This window comes from Notechis scutatus, chromosome 11 (genome assembly GCF_049901735.1).
Source record: "Notechis scutatus isolate UNSWTSFEM ecotype Mainland chromosome 11, rNotScu1.2, whole genome shotgun sequence".
Classification (NCBI taxonomy): domain Eukaryota; kingdom Metazoa; phylum Chordata; class Lepidosauria; order Squamata; family Elapidae; genus Notechis; species Notechis scutatus.
Window position 1 is genome coordinate 13,540,321 of NC_142019.1, and position 20,474 is coordinate 13,560,794.

The 20,474-nt window shown below is 35.9% G+C and overlaps 1 protein-coding gene across 6 annotated transcripts in view; it reads right to left on the minus strand.

Annotated features, from left to right (window-relative positions):
- LOC113428496 (ATP-dependent chromatin remodeler CHD2-like) overlaps positions 1-17,814 on the minus strand; it is a 91,468-nt gene extending 73,654 nt beyond the window's left edge. For all 6 annotated transcript variants that reach the window (XM_087972820.1, XM_087972821.1, XM_087972819.1 and 3 more), the window contains exons 1-6: positions 17,505-17,814; positions 14,873-14,939; positions 14,273-14,340; positions 10,859-10,906; positions 2,665-5,442; positions 2,174-2,312 (exon numbers count right to left, since the gene is read on the minus strand). In XM_087972820.1, the coding sequence (XP_087828946.1) occupies positions 2,174-2,235 (62 nt within the window). In that variant the 5' untranslated portion in view covers positions 2,236-2,312; positions 2,665-5,442; positions 10,859-10,906; ... (1 more) ...; positions 14,873-14,939; positions 17,505-17,814. The remainder of the gene's footprint in view (positions 1-2,173; positions 2,313-2,664; positions 5,443-10,858; positions 10,907-14,272; positions 14,341-14,872; positions 14,940-17,504) is intronic.
- Between the last annotated feature and the right edge of the window lie 2,660 nt (positions 17,815-20,474).

Sequence of the window (20,474 nt, forward strand, 5' to 3'; positions counted from 1 at the left end):
AGGATTAGAAAAAGAGTTAATTTTGACCACTTGTAACGTACCAGGTTGTAGATGAACATGGATGTGAAGCTCATCTCAGCAAGCTATAATGTAAAAACTTTTCCATTAGTGCTTGAATTTCCATTAGTGTTTGAATACTAAGGGGTATTCCAGACACCATTAGCCAGATTTATCCTTTGAAGCTGTGAAGTGGGGGGGTTTAATGCAACTTTTACTTCAATAAAGAATTACCTGATCTATTCACAGGAAGAATGGGTTCTTTGTAGAATGGATGTTTGCATTTATAAGCAAGTGGGAGGCACTTAAAATGGTGGTTTTTGACATTGAGGGGCAAAGAAAAGTTTTTTTCTAAAATTTACATTTGTTACACCCATCTTTTAAGTATATCTGGCTCCCACCCAACTTCACACCCATCTCAAACGAATGATGTCACAAATGGATTAGGTGCTGTGCTGTTCTGCCCCCAGTCTTATAGACAGGAAGTTTCAAATGAACTTCCAGGATGTCTTGCTAAAACAATTTCTGCACAAACACATCTTTAACTCCACCCCCCCCTCAAAAAAGTTCATTTTACACAGTATGAAGAGTAGTTGCAATTCAGAAAATAAGCTTTATATAAACTTTCAAACAAGGCTGAGTTATGCTTTCACAGTTCATGTGAACTGCTATTAATATGAGTGTCTTATTTTAATTCAGTTGGGTGTTAACATTTTGCTTGATGTAGTACTCCTTTATTACCAAGAAAGCAAAACTTCAAGTGTGGATGCTATGCAAATAATATACCCAAGAGAATAGAGGAGGAAAGGTAAAAGGGCTGGTTAATCTAATCTCTTTTCATTCAACTCACTCCTGTTGTTTGCAATAGAGAGCTGTTCTCATCAGTGTTGAATCTCCTCTTTGAATTTGTAAAAAAAAATGAATTATGTTCTTTTAATGTGGATATTGGCATGCTAATTTCAAAACCAACTTTTTAACAATGTCAGCAATTTGACTATTAACCACTGTCTTTTGGAGTTGAATTTCAAAGATCTGAAAATTATGCAATAAAAAAAAAACCCCAAGTTCCTTTTTGTGTTTTTCTGAGAATCAAAGCAGCTTCTCCAGCATCCAAAAATCATGGGTCAATCCATATGATTTTAAAATAAGTGCTCTCTTCCATTGTACTTGTTACGTCAAAGGATTTCCTTACAAAAGGCATTATTTCAAATGGTAATGTATATAATACATTGAGAAACAGCCCTCATGAAGTATGTGTATTTTAGAATTATAAAAATATTCAAAACCTGAAAAGGGATACAAATAACAAGCCAAAAATAGATCAATAAACACATTGCAAAAATATTAGAATCCTCATAAAGTAACTATTAGTTTCCATCAAAGTATGGTCAATATAACATAAAAAAAACATAAATGTCCTTCTGCTTCCCTTATAAATATAAGCATACATATATTCAGCATCAAAATACACATTTAAATAGACATGCACAGAACTTAAGATCCAAGAAATTATATCTTCAGATAATATCTTTTTGTAAAATATAAGCAAACCCCATCAATGAGAAAGCTTGGAAACACAGTATCAAAATATCCTAAAATGCTGAAATAGTATCAAAGTTCCTTGCCCAGAACTGAATATACAAGCAAGGAGGATCAAACAAATACATGTATTCTTTTTTTATTTTAAAATAAACATTTTTTCATTCATAAAACTTTCTGTAGTTTCTGATTTACAAATACCACCAGGCTTCTGTCAGGCCTTCAACTTGAAGTTTAAACTCCACAAATTCCTCAAAGAAAAAAATCCCTTGTATATAAAATGGTGCAATGCAGCAGTGGGAACAAGGTCATTTTTCACAGCACAAAACCCCTCAAAAAGCAAAATTTAGCAGCTTAAACTGCATAATATACAGGGTTCCATCTGTGTAAAGGTGCTTTACTTTTTAAGCAGAGCTTGGGGCCTTTTCAGTCACACCACAAGTTTCAGAAATTATCCAAAAAAAAAAAAAAAAAACAGGGTGTGGCATTTTAGCAGTCTCAAGGTCATTTCATAAGAAAAGAATCAAAAGCCCTGAAATATATTTCTTTCTATTATCAATGATGGTAAGTCAAAGCTGTCAAAAGGTTAACAGTTGCTCAGAATAATTAAAAAAAAATAAAAGTTGAGAGATCATACCTCGATGCATGGCTGTGCACTGAACCCTCCTCTCCTTGGCTTTTGTCCGTATTTCTCAACATCTTTCAATTCTTAAAATATTAAGGGAAAGGTAGAAGGATGGCTGGATTTGGGCTGAAGTCCTGTGCCCAGGTATTTACTGTCAAAAGTTGAAAGAAAGGTAAGCTCCCACTTTGCTTTGAGGTTTCCACAGGAAGAACAAAAAAGTCCCGACGCTGCGAAGCTTTCTTAGAACAATAATACAGAAGGGGGACATCGGCACGGTAAAAACAATAAAAATATTTATCTTTTTTTAAAAAAACGCGAAGGAAACACAGCCCTGGGGAGCATCCTACAAAACTTTCCCGAAGTAACCCTGGAAGCAAGTATTCTCGGTATTTTATTGCGTCATTCCAGGATCGTTGAAAATCGGTCGAAAGGGGGAAAAAAGCCTTAAGTATTGAAAAAGGGGCAAAATCCCCCCTTAAAAATGATAATCATCGCCCACCTACCTGAGCCAGGCTCCAACGCCAGCCCCAACCCGGTTTCTAGTCGTGGGAAAACATTCGCTTCCGAAGCGTTCCAAACGCAACGCAGGAAAGAAAAAAAAAACAAAATCCGCCTTCTTTTAAAAAATAACACATTCGAAATTAATCCACACGATCCCGCAATTGCTTAGTTGCCATCGGCAATCATTAAAGCCGTAAAGGAATATTTAAAAAAAAAGGAGAGAAAAAAAAAGATCCGGAGGAAAAAGCTCATTAGGAGAGCGCACAAAAATGGAGGTACGCCATGGCTTCCAAGCTGGGAAAAACAACGACCTGGGCTGTTTCTTTCTAACCAGGCGAAGGGAGAGGGGGAAAAAAAGTCCCCCCAAAGCTCCTTTTCTGCCCGAAAAACGCACGATCCCCCTTGCACTGGCCTCCACAAGAGACCAGGGGCCGCAGGAGCCCCTTGAGGACGCCCAAAAGTTACACAAAGTTGCGCAAAAGTGGCGGAGGAGAGAGGGGGGAAAAAGGCAGGAGGCTCAGCGCGCTCTCCAAGGCACAGCCGCCATCTAGAGCTTTCTTCCCAGCTCTGAGCTCTGCCTTTGATTGACACTCTCTACATTTACCCCACAACTCAGGTGATGTACCATAGACCCACCCCTTCATTTCCACCAAAAAAAAAAAAAAAAGGGAGCCTCCATCTAAAGGGAGCTTACTCCCCATCACTACTATCTCCAGCCAACTCCCATCTGTGGAGGGGGCAACTTAACTCCATCTGGTTCAGACACCCTTTCTAAGCCAAAAGAGAAATTATTGGTTGCTTTTGTTGGAAAAAGGGCTGGCTTACATTTATGTCCTTGGATTAAAATGACTTCCTCCCTGGACAGGAAGTTGTGGCACAAAGGGCCATTTTGGAGGAAGGAAAGTGGGACTTGGGGCTCCTGGATTAGCATTGGTAGGATACATGGGTTGGCAAGCACCCCAATGGGTAATTTCAGTAGAAGTCATCTCTTCAAAGGTTCTACTTGGTTATGGCAATCTGTTGGTTCTAAGCCATTGGTTTTAGGAGAATTCCAAATAGAAGCAAAAGTGTTATGTATCAGCCCCTCAAAACTCAATGGCGCCTCCCTAGTGGTTCTATCTGGTACCAAGATAGTTAAAGAAACCCATGTCAACTGGTCCATAAACTGATCTTGGGATGTAGCTGAAATTATAGCTGAATTTTCCCGCACAAGCGGAACCACAGCACCAAACATCAATATTAGCAAAATCACTTGCAACTCATGAGCACAGATAAAATAAGCCTTCTGTCTTAACCATTTCCATACTTGAAGTTTTAGGGTTTTATCATGACCCCTAATATCTAGACAAAGGTCTTGATCTAGAGCCAGAGATAATCAAAATGAATCACAAATTCTACAACTTATAGTAGCCATCATTTGTCATTTCTCCATACTATTTTGGTCCAAAAAAGGTCCAAATCACTCTAAGTGAACAATCTGATAACAAAGTGCTTAACAAAGTTGCCCAATTACAGATATTTGAGAAGTGGTCAATTAATACCATTATTAATACTAGTTTTTAAAACAAAATTAAATATACAAGACATTCCATTAGTCTAGAATTAAGCCACCAATGAAGCAACCAGACACATCTAAAGATGGCATAAATGGCAAACTATCCACATTTACATCAAAAGCATGATTACTCATCAATAAAGTCAACATCAAACATTAATTTTATATTTTATACATTCCCATCAATATGTCACTAAAATGAATCTTGTATGCAGCAATTGGAATGGAAAGTTTAAAAGATTTTAGTAAATGTAGTAAAAATTATTTTTTATGGAGAACATAAGACAACTGAATTAAATATTTTGGCTAAGTTCTTTATCCAACTCTTAATGAACTGGAGCATCAATGTAGCAACACCATGAAAGCTTTGGACATTGTATCAACAGTAAACCAAGTAGTATTGTTATGTATGATCAAACCCACATACAACAAGAAGGAAATTTAAGTATACAAGTATTCAGAACAGCAGGTGTCAGTTTTTAGGTACATGAATATTAGAGCCTTAGAAAGGTCCAGACCACAATGCCCATCCATAGATCCACAGAAAACACATCATTAGATTTGTACTGTTCTAAGAATTGCACCAATTCATAGGTGTGAATTATGCTCATCTTCATTTAACCAATATTGAGAGAACATGTAACTGACATTTTACAAACAGTAATAACAATCATAATACAGAACATAAAAACTCTCTTAAGTTTATAATCTTACTGAAAGGACAAACTAAGGAATCGTTCAAAGTTTTGAAACAGTTGATGAAAGTATTGAGCTCATTCAATAATCAAACAGTTCTCATTGATACCAAAAACAAATCATATGCTTCAGCCCAAAAGATGACAAACAAGAATAAATATGGAAAAAACACTTTTATTTAAATAGCAATGCACTTGTGCCAATTAAATAGGGGAGAGACATTTTTATACATTCCTGTTTGCAAAATTTGATCAGCCCCTTCCAGCCCTTCATCCCCAACTGAATGCTAATCCCAAGAGTCTGGAAACACAGATTTAAAAAAATAAATTAAAAACAGAATATAAGATTACAATTAGCTCAAATCTTCTGTAGGTTAGACAATTGTAGTCCATGTAAAGAATCCCTTTCTTGGAAGGGCATACTCAGCAATCATGCACTAGAGTTCACTTTCTGAACCTCTCAGCAGTGGAACTGCCATCTTGATTTGGAAATCGTTGTCTCCCTTTGAGTTTCTTCCTTTCTCTGGACTCTTTATAAAAAAAAATTAAAAGAAAATGCTATTGGAATGCAGGTAATTTTATCCTTAAATTTAAAATAATCAACATTTAACTGTCATATCTGAGCATAAACATTTTCAACACATTGTAAAAAGCTAAATCAATATCAAGAATAATATATTGAATAATTAGTAATATTTTAACAATATTAATGTGCAATGCATTTCCCTTTTTTAGCTTTCTGTTGAAAGTAGAATCTAGCTTAAAAAAACTCCAAAGCAAACAGGCATGACTTCTGGAATTTTAATGGGCAACATAAAAGCAAAATGGAGGCTTCAGTGTTAGAAAATATATTACTTTTGCCAGCAATGTAGCACTGGAGAAACCAATAGATACATCTTCTGCTATAGATTTAACAGGTGTCCAAAAGAAAAGCCTAAGGAAAAGTACTAAACAAGTAATTTTATCAGAAAATAGAATTGATTGTATACAAAGTTATCTCAGCTTATTTCTAATATAAGATTATTTTCTGGTTTATGTAAGCAAAAACTGAAAAAATTATTTAGACTTTTATAAAATTCCTAATAATAAATTATCTTATTCTCCCAAAGTATGCCTTGCCATGTGAAAGTTACATTATTTCAAGGTTCAATTTTATGTGGACAAGTAGCTTGGCTTGTTTAATCGAAATGACATTGTATCCTCATTATTTTCTTGTCCCTTCTTAACCAGAACTTAATTATCCCCATCTGATTTTACTCTAGGGGCAGGATCCAACAGATGAAGCAGCATCAAATATGCTTATTTGAAGGGAGGAGATTTTCTGTGGAATACCTAACAATTACTGGAGAATTTCAGCAGACCTGCCAAAATCAATGTCAAAGTCAACATTTTCTTCAAATAGTGTTTCCAAAAAAACTTCAGAAATGAAGAAATTTCTTTCTTGCATAGCACCAGCAAAACATATTGATCCCTAAAAACTATGGGATAAAACTGATACTTTTAATACCTGGAAAAGTTAGGGAAAGGTTTATTCATGATGCATTCCAAATGTAGCTATCAAATAAAAAATGGGAAGCTAGGGATGGAGAATCCATAGTGATTGGTTCAAGAACATGTCATCCCTTGATTGGTTATATCAAGAACCTCCCATTTTCTTACCACTACCCACTATTTCATTGTACTGTAAATGCAGCAGCATAGCATAAACTCAAGCCACCATTTTGTTGCAACCAAGTATCTTAAAGGCATCTTGGGTTCCTTGCATCTACCTTAATTTTTCCCCTCATCCCATGCTAATGTATAAATTATGTTTAATGGCTTCAAATAAAAAGAAATATTGACAACATAGATATGTTAAATTTAAATTCATCCAAGTCAAAACCATTTTTGCAGTGAGGAGAAATTCAGCAAAATGTGTGATGGTAACAAAAGCAGATCAAAGGGGAAGAAGAAAAATCCCTATCTAAAAAGTAAAGTTGAGAATACTTGATAGCTTCTGTTATTATTCCAAAAACTATATAGCACATGCCAATGATTTAAAGAGTCCAACCACAAAAACATCCAAGTTAAGCTGTTTTAAATATAATTATCAACAGAAATATATTACTTATATTCTGTATTTGGGTACAATCCAATTGAAGGGCCACAAATGACATTGCATCCATTCTACTTCTATGAAAACACCATAAGCAAGAGATACGTTAACAAACTGGACTCTCAAATGTATCAGAGATACATTAACAAACTGGAAATCTCAGACAGAAATCACTACAAAATTTTGAATAGTTGCTAGTTTCCATTTTAAGGTGAATTTAACTAGCATTTTCCCATAACTTAGTTGTATTAATCCAAAAGGAAATGTCAAAAGTGATCATTTTCTACAAAACCAATGTATATGTTTTTACTTTAGAAACCTCAATGGTTCAACAGATTGTGTAACAAGTAACAACAGAATAAACACATCAGAACACGTCATATATATTCATTTCCATTGAACTCCCAAGTTTTTGATTGTGTAAAATATTCTTTCATAAATTATACTCTTAATGCTTAAATTTTGTAATTCCCTAGGTATGGTGATAATGCAATACTGAGTTAATTCCACGTTAATGTGTCAATATTTAAAGCTTTTGTTCAATAAATGAACAATAGTACAATGGGTGATATTATGAGTAAAAGATTCAAAATTAATCATTTAAATGGATGGGACCAAGTATTCTAAGCTGTATTTAATATACAATTTCCTAAAAATGAGATCATCTAAATCCCAATTATTTGCTGCTTAGAAAATCTGACAATTTTAAGAATTTCAGAATTTCAATTAGCCCAAAGTAGTATTTTTAGAAAACAAACTAAAGCTCAACTTTAACTATTGCTACTTTTGCAAAGTACTGAGATAAACATTCATTTAGGTTTTGCCAGTAGTTGCTGAAGAACTATGGGTGCCATAGGATGTTCTTCAGTAGGTAACAGACTGAGAAACAGGCAGCAAGCAAACAAGGTTTTCCCAAAGAGATTCTATATTACTGAAACTCTTGTGTCTGTATCCTTTGACTGGGAAAAAATGGTGCATTGTAGAGCAACTACTTTGGAACCAAAGTACCTCAAATGGGCTAACTTACAGACTGAGTCCAAAACCTGGAACCCATGGATTCCACAGAATTGAAATTTGAGAAATTTTATAAAACATTACATAAAATTATGAAAAAATATGTTATTACATAATACAAAACGTTATGAAATATTTCCTTTGATCAACTCCTGTTTTTATTGTGTGTGCTATACAGTTCAATATGGGCTACTTTCAAGGCAGATACAGCTCGGAATATTTCCCTGAATTTTTAAGAACTTTTCTGAAACATTAAAAATTCTGCCATTTTTGAAGGCATTGAGAAATGTGGTAAAGAAATATATCTGGAGTGATAACCCAATGGGGGCAGGGGTTGTTTAGTGAAAGTCAAAAAGAGGAAGAAATATGGAACAAATGAGAAGAAAATAAACACTGATTTGTGTTTTAAAGGACTATCTATTCCCATTTAACAGTTCTGTTGGATGAAAGACATGGTCTTACTATTTATTTAGTTTTATTATATTGTCACTACTGTATATGCACACAAATCATATGAAATTTTTGGTAGGAACCAACATTTCTTATCTTAACCTTCACTTTTTTATAAGAATCCCTTCAATGAACTGCTTACAAAGGAAAAGAGGACACATATTTTAACAGATACACTTCACTCACATAAACTACCTAAGATCTGGCCCAGTGCTCTATGATTGCTGATTTTTTTACCATAGCTAAAATATGACTAAAAATTCATGGTAAATATGTTTTGGGGACTGCGTGCCAAAAAGTAAGACTACTGCCATGTGGGACTTAATTCATATTAACATTTGTTTGTAAAATATTGCTTATAGAACTCTGGAACAACAAATAAAAAGCATTTAAGATAGAATCTCAGCATTTAAATTAATTAGAATGCAAAGGGAACATGTAACATGAAACTATCATTATCTTGGTAAATTATTGTTTAAACATTTCAGTTAAACAGAAAGAGATATTTAGAAAATAAACACCTTTTAGTTAAAGGTGCATATAAAATCCTCCTATTTTTCGTCACTGGTTTTCTCTTGTCCTCTTTAATGTGTTGTCCCATAAACTGATCATACAATCAAATTGTTGCATTTTCAAACATTTCTAGTTCTTGTTTTGTTTGTAGCATGTTATGTTAATGTATAAAAGTCATATATCTAATTATTACATGCTTCGGATCATCTTGAACTAGATTCTCCAACAAAATTAATCAAGGGAGACGCGCTGATATTATAAATTATAGTTTACATTTATAATTCCAGGTCTACTCCTGAGTTTATCCTAAGTTCAATGGTACTTTCAAATAACATGTTTATTGTAATGAAATAAAGCGTTTGGGATACTGTGGCTTTCAAGGTGTTGTTCAAATAGAATTTCCATCAAGCCAAATAGCAAAGCCCAATGTGAAAGCTGCTAAAATTGCAGTCTAGTAATATTAGGAGGACTAGGTATTCCTCTCCTATGTCTTAAACTTTTTCAATAGTGGTATCCTGTTGTTAAGCAAATAAAGCTCAACTTTCTGTACAAAAACTCTGATAAATCAACCAAGTTGGTTTGTCTAAAGTATTGTTTTCCAGTTAGTGCTCTCCATATTATTGAAGGCATAGTCACCACTGTATTTAAACTGCCAGCCAACCAATGGCAAATGGGTGGAGTAAGGCTGATCTGAACAATGCAATATACAGAACTGTAGTTCTCAATTGCTGTGAGGTGCAGAAAAATTCTAAGTAAGAGTAGGGTAAATCACTTAAACTTTTAAGTCTTCAAATTTACCATAAATAATAAATATATCAACAGAATGTCTGAACATTACCCTTCTTGAGATTTTTTTAAGGGTTGAGAACTGCTTACATGGAGTATGATTTCATCACACCACAACATACTCATTCAGATGCAGGATTCTGGAGGAATTACCCAACTTGGCTTTCTGAACATAGTTAATCACTCCAGAAAAATGTTTATTAACAGAACAAACTAAAGTAGCTACTGCTCTCAAATGCTATCCTTCAATGAGATGATCTGATTTATAAAGAATTTTCCTAGAATCCAAATATACATCAATGATAATTCTATCTCATAGCACATTAAACATATACCCTAAAACTTTAGCATAATTTTTGAACAGGTTCTGTTGACCAAAGGAAAATATAGCACAATGTTTTTAAACCTTGCATTAAATAATATGGTCTTGTTTCTAACACTGAATAGATTTTAGAAAACCAGCCAGTATATTTTTTAAAAATGTCCATGTTATTACAGTGATAATATTATAGAACTTTTATATGATCACAGATATGCCATATTCTGAAAAGGAGCTTTAGATTCTATGTATCTCAATGAATGTTAAAATTTATTTCCAGCCCATGCAATAGGATAATTATAGATAACCCAGGAGATGCTAGAACAAATCTTTCTACAATTTTAAACAAATGATAGACTGTAAGTTAGATATCTAGTTTCAAAATTAACCTGTTAAAATGATTGTACAAGTAACAGGAGCAGGTAATGCTTTTCTTGGAGCAAACTACTTTAAACCAAAAATTGGCATTATTGGCAATCAATAAAAAAGAAATGTATTGATAGAAGGGTAAGCAGACCCCTTCATACCAATATAGTAGATTCAGAGGGATATATTTTTATTATGCTATCTGAAAAAGTGTTCAGACATACACTTTTCCTAATGATAGCAAAGTAATTTTCTCCAAGAATATTACGGATTGATTTTATTAAAATTATCCTGGAAACATGGCTCATTTAATTCATAGATTCGTAATTTTAGATCTTTTCCACAAAACATGCTAAAACAGTTACAAAAGCACTTATAGTAATATACTGAGACAGCAACTTACCAGTACAGCATACAGAATCAGGTATTTTGTGGAATCACTTCAATGTACCTGGAGAAAGATTAAATATCTTTTGTTTAATAAATTAATATATCACCAATAAAATCCTATCTATATTCAGAAAAAATGTGATTTCACGGAGTGTTCTTAGTACACTAAGACTATTTTCAAGACTAAAGCATAAAGATGCTGCTTGTTTTCTCAAGCAGAGACTACTTTATGCACTATGAATCCATGGTACGATAGGCTTTTTTTGTGAAAGTCTGTGAGTATTACATTTTAGGGCTTCCTTATGTTACCCTTCTCCTATCTCACTCTCTAGCAACAGAAAAAAAAACTTATCACACATCAATCCCACCTACCTCTAGAAATTAATCAAAAGTACAATAAAGATGACTCATAGAACAGCCCTAGGGCAAGTCCCACTATCTTTATGTGTCGTCCAATTGCTCTTTGGACAATAGCAAAGTACAAACATGAATAGATTATGAATGTCATGTGCTGTGAAAATATTGGGACTATTTTTTCATAGAGATGTCTTTCAGAGCAAGTGTTAATATTGCAGCTAGACTTTAAATACAACCAATTAATGTTTAAATATTTTAAATGCACATTTAGATAATCAAGTTTATTAGGTGCATAACCCAACTTTTGTATATGGCAAGGGAGAGTATTTAAGCATTCACCCTATTTGTTTCCACAACAGCAACTCTCTGAAGTAGGTTGGGCTGAGAATGAGATTGGCCCAAAACCACCCAATGAGCTTTATGACCAAGGAGGCTAGAATCTCCGATTTCTAGTCCAACACCTTAATCACAACACTATACCAATTCTGTAAATTTAATATTTTAAAAAATTTAAAACCACAAACACATGCAAAAAGAAATAAATAGTATAGCGTGCACTGATACATTAAATATCCTAATACTCTTTAAGGGAAAAAAAATCAAGGAAGCTAATCAAAGTCTGTAAGTTATACAACACTATTTGACATCTTTCAAAATCCAGAATGAATTTAATAAACCCGTATCACTGTTGTTATTTAGATTTAGAACTTAGCAAGATTGTTAAATTCCAAGAAGAATCTTGGAACTGACATATGTATTGGACAAAAACTACCAGAATCCTTAAAGTGCCATAGTAACTAATAATTCTGGGAACTATGAACTATTTGCAAACGTATCAGCTTCAGAAGTCTCCAAGATGAAATATTCTATCTACAATTTTGAAACTTAATATGGACGATAGGAAGCTGATACACATTGGAAAGATGATAAACTTTTGAATTTCTCAGCTACTTGAGAAATTCAATAATTGGGGGAGGGAGAGATATTACTAGACATCTTCTGGCAATACTCTAATGAGGTACCTCTATTTCTTCACATTTACATCTCAACATTGTTAGGAATTCTTACAGAATATGTATGTTTCCAATTTGCAAACAATTCTAATTTGCATAAGTGTAGCAAAGTCAATGCTGGATTAATTAACAGATGGATTTTCATTACAAGTCAATATCATTTTCCTAGGCGTATTTTCTCTGAAGCAAGTCCTACCAAACATTTTGGGATACATTTTTGTATAACTGCAAATTTAACAGATATACTAAAAGTTTCCTTTTTGGGGAGATAGTGGTGATGGTTGTCTTTACATTTCATCATTTTAACTTTATAGAGATTGAAATATTTTATTAGTCTGACCTCATCATGTAGTGGACTATAACACATTTCAGAAGAAATGTACAGGTACGTGGTTTTTCAAAAATACAGATTCCAGATTTTCATACCCTGTTCATTTTTTAGCATTGACACATTCATAACCTTCCCAATAAACAGAATTTGTTATGCTATCAATTAGTGGATGCTATAAACATCAACATTTCATATACTGATACTTATCCTTAATTATAGCACAGAAAACATGCTTAAGTGTTAGATGTTTTTTAATGCCACAATACTTGCCGAAGGAATTAACCCAGAATGACATAATGATTCGCAATTCTAAAGAGATGTAGGCGAGATCTAAGATTTTCCAATTTCCTTGAATCTAGACTCCAGTCTAAACAACTAAATCAATGCAGTAACATCGCTTCTATTCTTGACACTGAAGTATCCTTTTAACAACATTCATTACAGTTGTATAGAAATTATAATTTACCAAAAATACAAGGTGTTTTACTATTGAATTTTGACAAAAATAAAGAAAATATGCCAAAGTCATCATCAATTAAAATGATGAAACTTAATATTTCAACATATCTGGTGCAGTAGCAGAAAAATTTAAACTTAAATGTTCTTTCGTTCTAGCCTGAATGGTGATGTGCAATGGGCATGTTCTAGGACTCTGAAAGGAGTAAAAACATGAATTACCTATTCTCAACATTTATTCTAGGTCTAAAAGATTTGTCCTAAAAATGACACAAGGGATGATATTTTGCCAGTTTTCTGTTCACTCTTAAAACCATGTAAATGGAAATGCAATTTAATTTGGGCTAATTCCTTGGTAGTAATTATTTACTAGTAAGATTGCATTATTTTTATCAGTATTTTGTATTTAATAATTTATTATATTTCTACTTCACTGTTACTTTTCCAGATAGCTCATATGGCAAATATGATAGTCAGATTCAACATTTGAAGGTAACGTCTTAAATTAATAAATGGACTCTCAGTTTAAACAACTTAAAAGTACTGGGTTTTTAGTAAAAATAGAAAAAAATCTAAACTAGTTATAGAAGTTTGATCAATTTCTGATTAAAACATGCATCTTGTTTTAAGAACCTCTATTTTTTTAATTTTTCAAATATCAACCAAGCTGAGAGCCAAAACTCTGTGAATTATATAATCTCTTATCTGTGTTCATACTTAACAATACCTTGTATCAACATTCAATTACAGTTCAAACCTGGATTATGCAAAGGAAAATGTATCTCTAGATGTATTATAGGATAAATTTTGTATTAAGTAAATGACTGAACAAAATTTACTTCATCAGGTTTTAATGTTAAATTTAATAAATAAACTGATGCAATACAAAGGTGGGATTGTAGAAACTAGCAATTGGATAATTGGAAGTATGACAGTGTTTAGGAGCATAAATGAAGTTTAGTTAAAATTTCAACGTGCCTATGAACATTAAAGATAACTTCAAATTTAACATGAGCTACTCAATGAGCTTGTTTTGATAGCAAAGTAATCATTTCCAAATATTGTTAACATCATCTCTGGTGCTAGAAATAGTGTTATAATATTTAACAATTATAATGAGTTTGTAGTAATATTGAAAACTTTAATTTTTAAGCTTTACAAAGGTATTCCAAATTCCAAGCAAAGATTCTGTTAAAGACATAAAGGCTAGAAAGAAACCAAGATGTAAAAATGATCTGCATTATTCAAATAAGAATAAATTTAAAAATACCTGAAACTGCTAACATGTTCTCCTTTAGCTCTATCCGGATCCTCCTAGTTATTAGACATCAAGGACATCTTTAAATAAGAAAATATATATAAAATAATATATATATATATATGCATATATTTGTGTCAAAATGGCATTCAACATAGACATAAAAAGATTTAAAGCGGAAAAACTACAGAAAAGTCCTCAAACACATATATCTGTGTGCAAATATTTACCCTTTTAGGGTAAATATATATATCTACGTATTTATAATGCACATTTTGGATATAAGTTGATCATCCTTTTGGTGCAAGTATTACGGCTACTTTTTTCATTTCAGTGATATGAAACTTGATCATAAAAGTTTTAAAATGAAAGTAACTTATATGTAAGTCGCCTAGACAAATTTCAACTGGAAGCTTACATTCTCCAATATAGGTATATAGGAGATATGTACCAGTAAAATCAATTGGACCTTATAAAAAAAATTTCAACATTAATCAAATATTTTCATCATTATCATAATGAAGTTTTATTTTTGTTCCTTTTAGGGTAAATGTTTTATATATAAGGGACATATTTCTTCCAAGCTGAGAAACAAAATGAGTTAATTCTTACCTATAAAAAATTCTGGGCAACTCTTATAAGCCATCAGTTATTGAGCTGGCAAATATTCATAGAACACCTAAAGAAAAATATATTTGGATTAATCAAAAAAATTTTCTCTTAATATTTGTAGATATCTATTAAATAAAATACTTAAAATTATGTCAGTGCTATCTATAAAGTTAAGCACTATTTTTTAAAATTTCCCAGACTATGAAAAAGTATTTATGTACAAGTTTTCTACTTAATGCAATCTTTTTTTACCCTCTCTTAAAAGAAAGACACAACAAAAGTGTCATAACAAAGTCCATCTCAAAACCAATACTCATGCAACTGCAACTATGAGAAGTCAAACATGTTTAGATTTCTCTTATTCTCAAGGTTATACACATTTAAAATACTTCTACTGTTTGAAGCCATGGAATTACATTATCTTAACTGAGATTGCATCTGAGATAATTTTATAAAGCTGTTTTGAGAGTGAAGGTTTTTTTTTATAATCCACAGAAGTATCCAAATTTTACCCTCACTTTAATCTCTTTTTCTGTAAAAAAAAAAAAAAAAAAAAAACCTGGCAATTTTTAACAGTTGGCTTAATTGCAATTTTTCAATCATACGTCTTTCAAATCCATAATCATAACTTTAAAGTTTCAGTGAAACCTCAGAACTACTTATTCTATATAGAATGTTTAAATACATACTTCACAGCAGCTTTTGTTTGATTAATCAGTTAAAGCCACATCTCCAAAGGATTGTAAAATACTTGCTAATATTATAAAAATATAACAAATGGTCGCTACATGCCAGAACTTTCTTATCCGGTAAACTTTTAACATTACAAAGCCTAAGAAATATTACGTATTGATCCAGAAGGAAAATATACACATTAAGACAAATTTAACACAACCATTTTAAAAATGGACAGCCTGTCATCCAAATGTTCATTTTAACAGTTAAGTTCCAAACATTATTACTGAAACCAATGAAAAAGTAAGGAAACATTTTAAGGTTTTACTTTCGCTTAATGAAGAGGTTTAAAGATTAAATTTGCATGATAAAATTGCCAGAAAATTCAAACTTCAAATTTGACACATCACAAAAACACATTCTCCAACTTTTAAAACTGTTTTCATGTATATTTCATTATCTATTGCTTGTTTTAGCTTACTCAATTAGATACCTGGCATAGTTTTAAAAGATGCATGTATTTTAAAAACCTCATACATTTCATCTTGAACTTTCATTAGACTCTTTCATTTTGGCTAAAAAATGTTTTTTTTTCAATTTTGTTATCATTGACCAAAAAAAAAAATCTTGTTTGCAAATTGTTTCCACATACCTAGTTGAGAAAGAGTTAAATGCCAACACCCAAATACAGAAAAACAAATTTGTTTGGAGAGAAAGAGGCAGCCATGGCGTCTTTTGTTCTTACATGAAGAAGAAGAAAAAATTAAACAGGGCTCTTTTCCTCTTTCAATCATAATGGAGGACGACTCTTTAAGAACTTGAGACTTTTTGTCGCAGACATCCTGTACGTGGAATCACAGTATATACCTTTCATTTCCCTGCTCCAAATATTTTAAGAGGGTGTTGTCCCAATTTGCTGCAGACCCCCCCTCCCTGTAGCTCCATAGCAAACTACCCTTCATATACCTGCCCTTCAGTTATTTATTCCAAGAAAAAAAAAAACAGAAATCCAGCATGCAGACCTTGCAAATCTCTATGGGGAAGAATTGCAAGGACCCCCCTGATATTTGAGGGTGGGGTGGGGATACAAACCCTAGATTTCTGCTGGGTAAGGGAGGAGGGAAGAAAGGAGGAAAACTGCAGTTCAATGGCGGCTCTGGTTTGACATCAACCTCCTTGGAAATGGCTTTGCGTCTAACCAGGAATCTTACCTGGAACCCCCAATTCAAAACTGGGGAGGTTCTCTATTTTTTTTTTTAAAAAAGGGTGTTTCTTTACGATACAAAAAATAAGGGAAGAAAGAAAAAATCCCCCCCCCCAACCTTGAATTCCACATTACGTTTTTCATTCCTTATAAATCCCCCCCCCAATTCGTTTTAGGAGCATCCACACCCACAAATGTGGACTTTCCACATCCAGAGGAAAAAACCCATAAAGACCAATAAGGAATTCCACCTCGTCGCCGGGATCGATCCCTCTTTTCTTCTAAGTCCTTCTCTCTCCCCCCCACCACCACCATCACGAACACGCTAAATTTGGGGGGACCCCCCGAAACTAGGGGAGAAGGGGGCTCACCGGCTTTCTACCAGAAAAACTCCAATCCGAGGAAGAAAAGGCGGCTTCTTTTCCCCCTTCGACGCCCATCTTGGAAGTCACCTATTCCTAACGTCGGGGAAGCCTCGGCGACCCGAGTCTAGTTTGGGGGACCCCCCTCTCTCTCTTTCGCTTTCGAGGAGCTCGGGTCGGGATCTTTTTTCCCCACATATACACCCCGGCGGGACTCCGGCAGAGAAAGACGGGTTCGAGCCGACTTTCTCCCCCCAATCCGCCCGCCATCTCTCAGGCGGCTCCAAGGACATCTTGTTTTCCTTCTCAAGGACAAAGAGACAATGGCGGAGGGCGGCGGCAGAGACGGAGGAGAAGGACATGGCAGGGCGGCAGCTGAGGCAATACTCACCGTCCTGAGGGGTGAGGGAAGCCAGGCGAGTCGAGCGGAGGCATCCCGGAGGGCGGACGGGCGGCGGGAGAGTCGAGGCTGCCTTGCCGCAGAGGCTTGCTCTCGGGTCCGCCTCAACGGGGACAGGATACCCTCCACTACCACCCCAAGCTCGGGGACCCCGGGCCGGCGGAGACCCCCGACCCTGAGGCCGCTTTCGGCCCGGGAAAGTTGGCGGGCGAGGCACCCCCGAGAACGGGGGGGGTGGGGGAAAAGCCGCAGCCGCTCGCGAAGCAGCCGTCCGCCCGGCCATCTTGCGCCGTGTGCGAGCGAGTGCGTGAGGGAAGCCTCTGCCTGTCTTTGCCGTCTCTCCGCGAAGCTCCCCTCCCCCACCCCGCGCCCCTGCCCAGACTCCCAAAATGGCCGCCCTCGCTCCCTCAGCCACTACTGCGGCAGGGAGGGAGAGGGGGGGGGGCGGGGCCGGCGCGCGCCTCGGCTTCCCCACCATCGCGCCTGCGCCCAGGCCACCTCCCTATTGGCTCGCCTTCCTCCAGAAACCCATTGGCCGTCTTTCCTGGCTCGAGCTCGCGCTACGCCTGTCCCCAGGCTACGGCTCGCTATTGGCTCGCCTCTCTCTCTCTCGTTTCCCCCTTCTCGCTGTGGTCCCCCCACTCCACTCCCTGCCTGCCTCCCTCCGCCCGTGCATTTTGTGCACCAGCGGTGTTTCCACTCCCCCCCCCTTTTTTTAAACCAACTGCATTGAGCTGGGTGCCACGAAGGCGTAACGGGCTCCCATTGGTCCGCGGGCAACTGTTCTCGCGCTCTCTTCCCCGCAGCTGTTGCCCCGCCCCTCAGATGACGACATGCCTCTTCGAAGTGGAGCCCACCCTCAGAATAGTGAGGGGGGGTACAATCTGGTGTCACTGATTGGTGGAGGAGCTTAAAGCCCTCCCACGAAGATTCCGCCTAGGTGCGTCCTATAAACTCGTTTGTGGATGCTCCTCTCTATGGTGGTTGTGTATTTACGCATTTAAACCAAATATTTGATGGATTGTGGGTCACCAAGTCTCTGTTGACTTGAGATCGACCTTCTCCAGCAACACCTGTCCCCAGCCTGGTCCTCCTTCAGAGGTCTTCCCAATGTTGTCTCCATCACTTGAGTCCATCTTGTTTCTCTGGTCATCCTTTTCTCCTCTTCCAATTTTCCAAGTATAATGGACTTCTCAAGGGAGCTAGGTCTTTGCATTGGTTGGCTGAATAGTTGTCTACCATCTAGTCATTCCTGACTTTGAGCAACTGGAGAAATAGAACTCTAGGAAGATCTATTTCTCAACCTGGTCTTCAGATCTCTCAATGTTGCCTCCGTCACTTGAGTCCATCCATCTTGATTTTTTGGTCATCCTCTTCTAATTTTCCAAGTATTATCGACTTCTCAAGGGAGCTAGGTCTTTGCATTGGTTGGCTGAATGGTTATATACCCTCAAGTCATTCCTGACTCTGAGCAATTGTGGAGATACAACTCCAGGAAGATCTGTGCCCAACCTGGTCCTTCATATCTTCCAATCATGTCTCCAAAGCCACTGTAATTGAGTCCATGTACCTTGATGCTGGTCATTCTCTTTTTCCCATTGATTACTGTATATGCCACCAACTTTTTGTTGATTCTTATAAACTAGAAATTGACTTCTCCAGGAAATCCATCCCCAACCTGCTCCTTCATAACTTTCAGTAATGCAATCATCACCATAATAATTGAGTCTGCCCATCTTGCTTGTGGTCATCCGCTTTCTATATTTTCAGCATTATAGAATTCTCAAGAAAGTTGGATCTTTGCATAAATTGTCCAAAACATGATAATTCGTGTCTTAAATAAGAACTCTTGATTCATTCGATGAGCCATTTATTTGTTTCCTTGACTGTCCATGGTGTTCTCAGGAATCTTTATCAACTCTGGAGATTAAAAAGTATCCTTTCTATGCTGCTTCAAATTCCAAAATTTGCTTCCTTAGAGTGTCACAAGGAAAACCAGTATTTGAACTTCTCAGATATTTATGTATATTGATTCATCACAGCATCAAAATATGTTTTCTAAGGCCTTTATTTCTATCTATATTGTATTTGGCATTGTATGTATTGTATTGTATGTGGCACTAATTATAGAAAAGATGAGAGAAGTCCAACTCCGCTGGTATGGACATATCCAGAGAGCAGCATCTTCCACCATGGCCAAGACTGCCTATCAACTAGAAGTCAATGGCCGGCAACCTCATGGATGTTCAAAACAGCTGGCAAAACACCATCAACGAAGATATGCAAGCTGTGAGCCTGCACCCTGGAGATGCAACTGACTGTGCAAAGTGGCACACAATGATCTGAAAAGCAGACCCTGCACCTGCAGGAATATGCTGGGAAGAAGAAGATCAGTCTATATTGTATTTCTTGACTTCTGATTCCGTTTTTCCTTGATGATTCTAAAAAGCAGAAGCTATTCATCACTTCATCTGATACCGTATAAATAAATGTGTGTCATGTCTTCATTTGAAAAGGACAACTAGGCTTGAGAGAACACCAGCTCCACAATCAAAGTAATTCTTCGTCATGCTTCAGGGTGACTTCTTTTTCTCTGCTATGCAAAACAAACCTACTTGGACCATAGCCACGGAGACAGAAGGTGAGAAAAGAGAAACCCAGCCAGCCACCTTGCTTGTCAGAAGCTAAGTGTCATCAAAAGCATTTTATTTGCTCTCTTGCACCTTGGCCTAAAGGGAAGTGAGAAATCCTGAAGAGTTAAGACAGCCCAAATTCTGCTATGGTGCTTTGACTGCAAAGTTGCTTAGAAGATCTCATCTTCAACTTGGGGAAAAAACATATTGTCAGACATCTGTAGCTTGGGTGTAGGATGAGGGTGAATGTTCATTCTCTGAGCTTGTGGGTTGGTTACCAGACTAGATAACATCTAGGAATTTAGGGGATGTCAGTGTCAGTAACCTC